Source organism: Pipistrellus hanaki (assembly GCF_964339955.1).
Source record: "Pipistrellus hanaki genome assembly, chromosome: 9".
In the NCBI taxonomy this organism is placed as follows: Eukaryota; Metazoa; Chordata; class Mammalia; order Chiroptera; family Vespertilionidae; genus Pipistrellus; species Pipistrellus hanaki.
Genome location: NC_140511.1, coordinates 79819786 through 79832013, shown reverse-complemented (window position 1 = coordinate 79832013; position 12228 = coordinate 79819786). Strand labels below are relative to the sequence as shown.

General features: G+C 51.4%; 1 protein-coding gene across 1 annotated transcript; it reads left to right on the top strand.

The window, feature by feature from the left end:
* The first annotated feature begins 5981 nt into the window (after positions 1-5981).
* MRPL11 (mitochondrial ribosomal protein L11) lies at positions 5982-8691 on the top strand. Its single transcript, XM_084893870.1, has 5 exons — positions 5982-6209; positions 6564-6659; positions 7060-7153; positions 7249-7408; positions 8415-8691. Exons 1-5 carry the CDS (start codon positions 6087-6089, stop codon positions 8518-8520), a joined length of 579 nt encoding a protein of 192 aa, XP_084749996.1. The 5' UTR covers positions 5982-6086; the 3' UTR covers positions 8521-8691.
* The last annotated feature ends 3537 nt before the right edge of the window (positions 8692-12228 follow it).

Genomic DNA, 12228 nt, shown 5'->3' with positions numbered 1-12228 from the left:
CAAAGTCTGGGCTCCTAACTTCCTAACCGGTGATAACTAGGAGTGGCAGGACGGGCTCAGAGCAGGAGAGGCCCGAGATGCATCCGATGAGATCCCTTTAGGACATTATCTCTTGGTCTGTTTAGAGCTACTATATAATCAAGAAACGAGGGAAGCTTAGAGGATGGATTCTTAACCTGCCTCTTTGGAGTGAGCGTGTGTTCCATGGAGGAAATCAGACCAGGCTGCCCAGAGGAAAGGGCCTGGGCCCTGTCCTGAGAGGGACGTGGATTTGCCCACAAACATCCTGAGAGGGAGCACCCTCCCCCACCCCGACTGCTGCCGGAGAAGCTCCCGCTCTCAGACCACCTGGGCCCCCCACAGTCACACATCCCGCTAACGCCCCCACCAAAAATAGTCTCGGCTACCAACTGCTTTGCCAACTGTTCTGGGGCCCTCTGTCAGATGAAACGAGAAAGCTGCGGACAGCAAGTCCTTCAGGGGCAAAGGCTCCTGATCAGAAGGAAACACCACTGAGCAAGCTGGGCTGCTGGGCTGCCAGCAGCAGGCCATGCAAATCCTGCACCACAACGCAGCTCCATCCCTGCATGCCTACAGTGTGCCCTTTCCCATGCCAGGTATGCACAGCTCCAGTAGGACATAGGGACACTGGGACAGCCTCACTGCCCTCTGCACGCCCAGCTACTAGCGCGCTGTCTGCCAGAGCAGGCCCAGGGACCGTGTGCGGTTACTATAGATACCTCAGTTCACAAATGAGACAAAGGGGACTCTCTTTTAAAAGTTTTTTCTTTCCGCCGAAACCAGTTTGGCTCAGTGGATAGAGCATCGGACTGCGGACTGAAAGGTCCCGGGTTCGATTCCGGTCAAGGGCATGTACCTTGGTTGCGGGCACATCCCCAGTAGGGGGTGTGCAAGAGGCAGCTGATCGATGATTCTCTCTCATCGATGTTTCTAACTCTCTATCCCTCTCTCTTCCTCTCTGTAAAAAAATCAATAAAATATATCTTTAAAAGTTTTTCTTTCCTTTTTGGCAGGGGGGAGATACTTGTCCCAGATCCCACAGCAAGGTAAGTACAGGCTGAGGTTTGTCCAGAGCCCCTGTGCTACCAGAAAGACCGTGATTTCTCCTGCCGTGGAGTGCTGGGATCAACTCGGATCAGAGCTGCATGGTGGGCACAGCCAGACCTTCAGGGGCCTCCAGAAGCCTGAGCTGGGACTGATCCCAGCACTGTCCAGACAGGGGAGGAGAAGGGACAGCTGGGTACCACCAACAGACACACATGCCCAAGCTTCAGCCTTGGTTTCTGGCTCTGAGTGCCATGCTCTATGCCAAGAACTCCAGTTTCTTAATCTCTGTCCTCAGTATCCTTATTTATAAAATGGAAAGAATATTAATACCTACCTGTAGTGGGATAAAAACTTGTAGGATAAAAAGGGGGAGGGCTGGGGAGCGTCAACAATACTGTCAACAATTTTTAAAAAGTGCAGGAGCCCTGGCCAGTTTGGCTCAGTGGATAGAGTGTCAGCCTGCAGACTGAAAGGTCCCAGGTTCAATTCCGGTCAAGGGCACATGCCCTGGTTACAGGCTTGATCCCCAGTGGGGGGTGTCTGATCAATGATTCTCTCTCATTGTTGGTGTTTTTCTCTCTCTCCCTCTCTGAATATATATATATATATATATATATATATATATATATATATATATATATATACACATATATATATATATATATGTATATATAATTTTAAATGCAGTATTATTCTGAAATCCCTTTGTTCAGCCCCTCCCTTCTCTCCCTTCAATCTAGATCTTAACCTTAAACTGCTTCAGAAAAGGGGGGGTGAGGGGGAGACAAAGAGAACAAGATACAAGTTTACTTTTTTAAACTAAGATTGTTTATTTATTGTAGGGGTGTCTAACTCAATCAGAGAAGGGGCCAAAATCTAAAATCCAGCCTAAATCGCGGGCCGAATGGTTTACTGAACAGTCATAAACTGACAATGTCATAAACTGACAGCGGAGTGCAGTGATGACAGCGCGGTGCGGGCCACATTGCAAGGCCTGGCAGGCTGGATTTGGCCCGCGGGCCTTGTGTTTGACACATGTGATTTATTGGTTGGTTTTTAGAGAGAGAGAGGAAAGGAGAGAAGAACACAGAGAGAAACAGAGAGAGACACTGTGAGGCTAGGCCAGGCTCTGGCAGGCTGGGCCTCGCTCGCAGAGCCGAGCTTGGGCAGAGCCCTGTGGGCCAGCCCGGCCCGTGGGCCTCTCTCAGGGAGTCTGAGCAGCGTGGGAGTGCTCCTTTCAAACTATACAGAGAGACGTGGAATCCCAACAGAGATCGTAAGCCATTTGCTCTCTGGCTGTTACAGAAAACATCTTGCTAACCTCTCTCTGATCTAGGATTTTTAATTCCCGTTATAGTCTCGCACAGCTGTTTAAGAACGTTGGAGCGGTCTCTTTACTAAAGACCGTCTTTTCCAAGCCAATTAGCCGTTCATTAGGAAGGTGGGGGGAGGCAGAGGATAGGCTGCACAGACTGCATAGGAGTCCCCGACTTAGTGACTCAGGCGAACGGATTCCCACTGGACAGGGAGGGTCAGAGACGGCAGGTGGATGGCGGAGAGGAGGTCTTCTCTGTGTCTGACCTGGCAGAGGAAACGCACAGCACAAAGCCGGGGCTGGAGACAGGGCATCTGAGGTCTTTTGTGTGGGCGTGCCACCTTCTGTGTGGCGCTACTGCCCCCTGTGTGCTGGCAGCTGTCATCTGGACCCCAGCCTCCCGCTTCAGGCACGAGCAACACAGGTTTGGAATCAGGAAGCCACAAGAAACCGTGACAGTGGGAACGGCCTAGGAGCAAGAAGCAAGCTTAGAACCCTGTAATGTTCCAGCGGGATGTGGTGGACCGGTGACCTGACTCCACCCCTGCTCTGAACCATCGGGAGCCTGAGGTCCAGGAAGGGACGAACCTGGGCCACAGCCAGAGCTGGGATTGCAATGCAGGCCCCCCTCCCAGGCCACATGCTATCTGGGGATCAGAACCTGCCAGGCCGCCGAAACCGGTGTGGCTCAGTAGACAGAGCATCAGCCTGCGGACTGAAAGGTTCCTAGGTTCGATTCCGGTCAAGGGCCTGTACCTTGGTTGCGGGCACATCCCCAGTGGAGGGTGTGCAAGAAGCAGCTGATCGATGTTTTTAACTCTCTATTCCCTCTCTCTTCCTCTTTGTAAAAAATCAATAAAATATATATTTTTAAAAAACACAGAAAACCTGCCAGGCCGGCAGTCTAGTAACCAATAACCAGGAAGGTCATTGGGTGCCATGCCTGACAGAAGGAAGCCTGGGCCTCAGGGAAGGGGGTGATACCCCTGGCATTTTTCTGCCTCAGGAGCTCCAACAGCCATGTCTACACCAGTGCTCACGGCTGCGGTCAGGCCTTCCGGGAGCCTCGCTTTCTGAACACACGGGGCAGATGGCATGCTGCGGAGCACAGCCTCACCCACAGAGCCTCTGCCTTCCCTTTGTGGGTGGCCATCCGGCTATGTCCACCTGCCGTCCGGGTTAGCAGGCCTTCCCTGTGCTCTCCAGTTTCCACTGTGGGACTAGTTGGTGTTTTATTCTGCATCTGTCTCCCACGTCTTGCTCCTCCTCAGAAGAAGTCCACCTTTTGCCATCTCGAACTGAGAACCTAGACCATTTTTTCAGAACCGCCCGACCGGCACCCACAAGCAACACCTGCCCTCCCAGCAGGACCCGGGGAGCCGGCTGTGCATGGGAGTGATTGCACAGCCACCTTTCCCTCAAGTCAAGAGCCCCCTCAGCCTCCGGCTCTGAGCCAGCGCGGGGTGCTGTTAGGATACTGCTGTCATCGGTGAAAGACGTTGGCGCTGATACGAGGGCCACAGCAGTGGAAGCACAGGAGGTGATACACGCAGGGATCACTACATTTGTTCCCCAAATATTTCCCACAGGCCTCCTGCGTGCCAGGCCCAAGGGGAGGCCGTGGACATACAGGAATGAGCAAGATGCAACATCGTTTTTTAGGGTCACACAGGCCACTGCAGTGCTTTCTATTTGGGGGAGGCTGGGCACATTTTTATTGTGATCCTATATACACACACACACACACACACACACACACAAGGGAAACAGGTTTCATGAGAACACATAATTTTTTTTTAAAATCCTCACGTGAGTATATGTTTTTATTGAATCTAGAGAGGAAGGGAGAGAAACATTGATGTGAGGGAGACACATAGATTAGTTGCCTCCTGTGTGTGCCCTGACCGGGGATCAAACCCGGAACTTAGGTATGTGCCCTGACAGGGAATGAAACCCAAAACCTTTTGTTGCAACTGAGCCAACCCAGCCAGGGCAAAAACACTTATCTTTACTCCATGCGATAAACTCCATTTTTTATTCTATTTCATTAAAAATGCTGGTTGAATTCATGAAATCAATTTTATAACCCACTGAACGGTCACAATTCTAATTTGAAAAAAATCCCTAACGTCAATCAATGTGTGGGCGAGTGAGTTTTCTTCGGAGGCCTCTCTCCTTGGCTTGCAGGCGACCACCTTCTCACTGTGTTCTCACATGGTCTTTCCTCTGTGCATGCCTGTGTCCTGACCTGCTCTTATAAGCTCACCTGTCAGATTGGACGAAGGCCCAACCTAATGGCCTCATTTTAACTAATCACCTTTCTGTAAAGGCCCTATCGCATTTGGAGGCACTATAAGTTAGGGCTTTAATATATTACTTTCGGGTGGAGAAAACTCAGCCTATAAGAGGAACCTTCCTGAAGGGTATGGAGGCAGAGGGAGCCGGGAAGAAAAGGTGAGAAAGAGTGTCAGGTCTGCATAGGCACATATGGAGGCACAGGAGAGCGAAGGGTGGCAGGAAAGTGCACACTGTGGGGTGTATCTGGCACCCAATGGCGTCTGTTCACACAGGTCCCCATGGCCTGACTGGACCTTCACCCAGAGAAATCCTTCAGGGCTGGCAGCTTCTTTTTCTCTCCATGTCACCCTACAAAGCACACTCATTTCTGCCCAGCCTTCAGTGGTCACTACACAGCTGTTCCCTCCCCAGGGTCTTTAAAAAAAAAAAAAAAAAAAAAAATATATATATATATATATATATGTATATATATATGTATATATATATATATATATATATATATATATATATATATATATATATATTGATTTCAGAGAGGAAGGGAGAGAGAGAGATAGAAACATCAAGGATGAGAGAGAATCATCCTGGGGATGGAGCACGCAACCTGGGCATGTGCCCTTGACTGGGAATCAAACCCGGGACCCTTCAGTCCGCAGGACTATGCTCTATCCACTGAGCCAAACCAGCTGGGGCCCTCACCAGGGTCTTGCTGCCTCCTTGGGGAATGGGATTAGCCACCCACAGGCCTCTGGCCTGAACCACTTTTCAGGGCTCCATTAACCCACCTGGGAAGCAGGCTACTGGCCTTTCTAGCTGGGACCTCCTACATCTCTCATCACTCCACTTCCCCCTTTCTCCTTTCTCCTTGTAGCCCAGAGAATCTTTTTATCCTGTGGACACTGGAGGTCCAAACCCCATCAAGTTCACAGGCAGCAAGAGGAACATGCTGTACTCTTAACCATGCCGCCTTTGAACAACAGGTGAGTTCGTTTCAAACCAAAGGACAATCGCCGTGTCCAGCAGATAGCGCCCCAGCGCACAGCGATCGGAGGGATTTGCAAGGCGGCCAAAACTACCATACCCACAATGCTGTGCGGTATTAAGGGCCTTCTCTAGTTTAGCTGTCCGAAGCACTGCCTGTATGCTCTTTGGGAGAAATATGTGTATCCGAACCATTCGGGTCCTTCTTGTATCTTCAGATGGCAAGGTTAACGTTTTTTTCTTTATATCACCCTCTTTGTCTTACTCATTGGAGGACAGAAACAATTCTGCTCTTCGTTGGCCTCACCGGCCCTAACCTAAAGAGAGGACCCGTGACCTCTGACACAAGATGGCGGCGCCCAGAGCGGTCCGTCTCGCTGCCGTCGACCCGAGGTGAACGAACGGAGGCAGCGAACCCCGCGTCATGTCGAAGCTAATCCGGGCCACTCGGGCGGCCAAGAAGCCCGAGGTCGGCGGCGTGATCCGGACCATCGTGCGAGCGGGCCAGGCCATGCCGGGGCCCCCGCTGGGCCCGGTGCTGGGTCAGGTGAGGCGCGGGCCTCGGCGCGGAGGGCGCCGAGGGTGGGAGCCGGTGCACGGGTGGAGGGCCGGGCTCGGGAGCCGGGAGGCCTCGGTTCCGGGCGCGGCTCCGCTACCCACTCGCTCCCTGCGCCTCCCGGGGGCGCCGCCGCCTCTGCCCTCCCCAGCGGACTGGGTGCGGACAGAGGGGTGCCGCCTGCAGACCTCCTGGCTCCTGAGTGGCCGTCGAATTCGGGGGGAGGACAGAGGCCGGGGACGTGGAGGCTTGGAGATGGGGGGGGGGGGGTTGGGGTGGAGGGAGGCTCCCGGGGGGTAGGGAGCGCTCCTCCCTCCCTGTGACAGCCCCCGTGCTTCCCCACAGCGAGGCGTTTCCATCAACCAGTTCTGCAAGGAGTTCAACGAGAAGACGAAGGACATCAAAGAAGGCGTCCCGCTGCCCACCAAGATCTTCGTGAAGGTGCCTAGCGCCTTCTCACCTCCCCGCACCTCCTCGGGCTGGGGCTGGTCGCCTGGGGCTGCCACCCGCCCCTAACCCGGGGCAAGTCTCTTCCTGCCACTGCGCCCCACGTTCCCCATCTGGGCCGGGGGCACCAGTGCCTTTTCTGAGCCTGGCCTGCCCTGGGGCAGGTCTTCCTTGGTCCTTTCACTCCTCCGGGACTTCCTGAGCGCAGCTGGGCCTGGCATAGAGCCGGCAGGGCTGTTAGCTACAGGTTTATTTTCGTGGTCCTTTGGAGGGACACCATCAGAAAGGGACTCAAGGGAGGGGACTCAGGCAGTTAGAAGGCCCCTCGGTTGGGGCAGCAGGGGTTGGGAGAGGCAGGAAGAGATATTCTCGTACTTATTTATTTTTCATTAAGCCTGACAGGACGTTTGAAATCAAGATAGGACAACCCACTGCGACCTACTTCCTGAAGGCAGCTGCCGGGATTGAAAAGGGGGCCCGGCACACAGGTGGGGGTCGGTCGGTAGGCCCCTGGGTTTTGGGGGTTGGGGGGCTCTGGGAGCAGGCAGTGACCCCTGAAGGGCTGCGTGTTCCTTCCTTCCAGGGAAGGAGGTGGCAGGCCTGCTGTCCTTGAAGCACGTGTACGAGATCGCTTGTGTTAAAGCTCAGGACGACGCCTTCACCCTGCGGGACATGCCGCTGGCCGCCGTGGTCCGCTCCCTCGTCGGCTCTGCCCGCTCCCTGGGCATTCGCGTGGTGAAGGAGTGAGTGTTCTGGGAAGCGCTGTAAGGGGAGGACCTGGACAGCTCCTGACTTTGGGGGGCAGGACCGTGTGCACATTAGTGGGAGGGTCAGCTTCTGAGTCAGAGGACCTTAGAGTCTTGGGAGCCGCATTCATTCGTTTGGAATACATTTATGAAGGACCTTGTGCGTGTTAGATGTTGTCTGGGCATTTGATGAGACTGGAAGCAAGATAGCCATGCTTGGCCCCGCTGTTAAGGCAGTCACAGCCCAGCGCCGGAGGCAGATGCACGCCTGGAGCATGAGACTCAGACAGGCAGTGCTGAAGGACAGCTCTCTTGAGAGTGAAGTGTAGGACCCCCGATTTGCCTGGGTGTCAATGGGAACTTTGTAGGAGCGGGGACAGAGAACTGGAAGAGGAAGCCAAGGACTGGGGGCAAGCATTCCGAAAAGCGGGGGTTCCTGTGAAGGATGGAAGGTGAAAGAGTGCAGCAAAGACGTTCCGTGTCATCGGGTGTACACTCCGGCGTTGCAGGCAGAATAGGAAATAGCTGAGAGGCCGGCCAGCAGGGGGCCCCGCCTTGGGGCTTCAGGTGACCTCAGGAATGGTGTCTTTAAGGGAGATGTTAGGTGAGAGGGCGTCTGGCCCGGACAACAGCAGGGCCTGCACTCAACCCTTTCCTGGTGTTTAGTTGACGGTTGTTTCCCAGGAGAAGTGGGGTTCAGCAGGGCATCACTTTTCTCAAATCTTTGCCCAGAGCACGGAAATGCGCACATCTGATCCCTGGTCAGGGGGACACGCGCCCGGAGCTTCACTGCACGGTGTGGTGGGCTCAGAGGAAGAGCCCGGGATCTGGGCTGAGATGTCGCGGGGCCTCAGAGGACCGTAGGCTTAAAGAAGGGAACAAGAGGCAGAGGTGGGGAGGATGGGGAGGAAACAGATGAGCAGAGGATGCGAAGTCCAGGAGGGGAGACAGGGTCTGAGGGGTGACGTCCCCGCTCACGCCCCGTCTGTTTCCGTGCCTGCAGCCTCAGTGCGGGAGAGCTGGCCGCCTTCCAGAAGGAGCGGGCCGCCTTCCTGGCGGCTCAGAAAGAGGCCGATTTGGCAGCTCAGGCGGAAGCTGCCAAGAAGTGACCCCTGGCCTCACACTCCGGAAATGTGAAGGGAGCCGCTGGAAAGGCTGTGCCGAAGGGGAGCGGGGGCGATGACACCAACCTGATCATTATCGCCCTGACTTCAGATGATGTATTTTTACACCTGTGGGTGTGTCACGGGATTCAGCCTAAATAAACATCTTTGTCCCCCGCTCTGAGTTCTGTCTTAGGACCCTGGGGGAAGGGACCGGTACTGCTGGTGGCAGCTCAGGCAGCAGGGCTCTTGCTGCTGCTTCTCAGACACACGATCCGAGGCTCAGCCCAGCAGAGCACCTTGTCCAGGTGAATTGGTGGCAGGGGGCGGAGGAGTAGCCCTCCTCCCACCGATGACAAAACGAGCAGGGCAGGTGCGGGCTGGGAGCGCCGGGGCTGTCTGTACAGAAGCAGCAGATGTTGCTTGTGCTGTGATCAGAAACCTATTTTAATATATTTCATTGATTTTTTTACAGAGAGGAAGGGAGAGGGATAGAGAGAGACATCGACTAGAGAGAAACAGCAATCAGCTGCCTCCTGCATACCCTCCACCGGGGATGTGCCCACAACCAAGGTACATGCCTTTGACCGAAATCGAACCTGGGGCCCCTCAATCCATAGGCCGATGCTCTATCCACTGAGCCATACTGGTTAGGGCCAGAAACATTTCTTAACTCTTGGGGACTTGCCAGTTCAACAGAAACAGACCTCTGTGGTGACTTCGGGTCACAGCCCCAACAGTGTTACTGCACAAGTGCCCCAGATCCCAGGGGCTCTTTCAGGCCCCTCCGCTGAGCTGGTCCTCGCTCTGGGTCCGGTGCCAGCTGAATGTGAACTGGGCTCGTGGCCACAGGCCCGCGGAAGAGCACAGCTTCAGCAGGTCCCTGCCCGAGGCGGGGAAGATCTTAGGAAGCCTGGCCTTTGTTTTCCATTCCCCAGAGCATCAAGGACTGTCCCAGCAGAGAACAGAGGAGGAGTCGGGGCAGAAATGGGTTCACGTTTACCGAACACCTGTTACCGTGCTAGTCTTTTTGTTTTGCACCGAGATTTGGAAAACACACGCAAAAAATAACTCCAGTTTGGGGGATCCCACCACCCAGATGAGACTCCTAACAGTATTTAGGTATATATCTTTTCTGCTCTTTGTTTCTTTGTGCATGTATTTATGTGTGTGTGTGTGTGTGTGTGTGTGTGTGTGTTTTAAATAAAGTGGTGTCATACTCTAGATACTGTTGTATTTTACTTTTCTAAAAATATATTTTTTTATTGATTTCAGAGAGGAAAAAAGAGGGAAAGAGAGATGGAAACATCAATGATGCAAGAGAATCATTGATTGGCTGCCTCCTGCATGCCCCCACTGGGGATGAAGCCGGTAACCCAGGCATGTGCCCTTAGCTGGAATCAAACCTGGGACTCTTCAGTCTGCAGGCTGATGCTCTATCCACTGAGCTAACCCAGGTAGGGCTGTTGTATTTCACCTTTAACTTGGCAATTATTTAGAATGTTTTTCATTATCTTCTTTAAGCAATTTTTGGTGACTGCTTAGTGTTTTGTCTTATGAGTGGACCATAATTTATTTAACCAAGTCCTCAGAAGCAGCAATAAAATAAAATAACTGTTGGGTATTTTATTTGCATATATATATATATATATATATATATATATACACACACACACACACACACACACACACACACACATATACATACAGCGCTGCTGGGTATGGTTTAGTAGTTGAACATGACTCAAGAGGTCAAGGTTCAGCCGAAACCGGTTTGGCTCAACGGATAGAGCATCGGCTTGGGAACTGAAGAGTCCCGGGTTCGATTCCGGTCAAGGGCATGTACCTTGGTTGCAAGCATATCCCCAGTAGGGGGTGTGCAAGAGGCAGCTGATGGATGACTCTCTCATCAATGTTTCTAACTCTCTATCTCTCTCCCTTCCTCTCTGTACAAAATCAATAAAATATATTTATTTATTTATTTATTTATTTATTTTAAATAAGTTTTTATTGTTCATATTATTACAAATGTTCCTCCCCCCCCACCATTGCTCTTCTCCACCAGGTTCCCACCCCACCCTCTGCCCTTTCCCCACCCCCCATTGTCCTCATCCATAGGTGCACAGTTTATGTTCAGTCTCTTCCCACATCCCCCTCTCCCCTTTTTCCCAAGAATCGTCAGTTCACTCCCCTTCCATACTTCTGATTCTATTATATTCAACAGTTAATATTGTTCATCAGATTTTTTTTTAATTTCCTTGGTTTTTAGATTCACTTGTTGATAGTTACGTATTTGTTGTTCATAATTTTTATCTTTATTTACTTTCTCTTCTGAAAGAACCCCCTTCAACAATTCATATAATTCTGGTTTGGTGTTGATGAACTCCTTTAGCTTTTTTTTATTAGTGAAGCTCTTTATCTGACCTTCGATTCTGAGTGATAGCTTTGCTGGATAGATTATCTTTGGCTGTAGGTTCTTACTATTCATTACCTTGAATATTTCTTGCCATTCCCGTCTGGCCTGCATGGTTTCTGTTGAGAAGTCAGCTGACAATCGTATAGGTGCTCCTTTATAGGTAACTACCTTCTTTGCTCTTGCTGCTCTCTCCCTTCCTCTCTGTACAAAATCAATAAAATATATTAAAAAAAAAAAAAAAGGTCAAGGTTCAATTCCCAGTAAGGGCACATGTCCAGGTTGCAGGCTCGATCCCCAGTGGGAGGTGTGCAGGAGGCAGTCAATTGATGATGTTTCTCATTGATGTTTCTGTCTATCCCTCTCCCTTCTCTAAAAATCATTTAATTTAATATATGATTATATATTAAAAATATAAATCAAATATAAATATATAACATTTTATATATATCACACATACACAAACTTAGGATGCACATCATTTGCAAACAGTTTTAAGTGGCTTATTGTCAGGTACTGTGCTCAGTGCTCAGTCCTACTACTGAGGACACAGGACAAATGTAAGACACAGTTCCTGCTTTCAGAGAATGGTTCTTTCCCTTACTGAATAACATACTATGCACTTTTTACAGACTGTTTATTTAATTTCTGTTATGTCTCCCTCAGCTAGGATGCAGGCTCTGTGAGCCCAGTGACCTTGTGTCTTGTTCACTGTTGCAACGCCAGCACCCAGAACACTGCCATATGTAGATACTGGAAATACTCTTTATCACATGAAGAGTGAGGCTGCAGAGCCAGCGCTTGAACTCAGTCTTCATGACCCCAAAACCCGAGCTTTTTTTCCTGCATTCTGCTCCCAGGGCAGGGTCTGTTATCGGTAGGAAGAGAACCGGCTGAGAGTCAGATGTGAGGGTGCCACTAGGCAAGTTCTTTCTGTTCTAAGCTCTGAAGCTCTGAGAGGGACAGAAGCAGTTACTTCTCTGTCCAGCAGGTGGAGCTATTGGCTCTTCTAATTTTTTCCTCTCCAACCAACTTGGTGGCCAGGGTCTCTTTCTGAAGTCACCTGCCTTCTCAGCAATAACGCGCATTCTCTCCTATCACCCACCACCTCCACCAATCACCAGCGAAATCCTTTTTTCATATATATATTTATTTATTTCAGAGCGGGAAGGAGAGGGAGAGAAAGATAGACTCATTGATCAGCTGCCTCTTGCACACCCCCACAACCTGAGCCTCCTGGTTCATAAGTAGACAGACAACCACTGAGCCACACCGGCTGGACCCCAGCCCCAATTTACCTG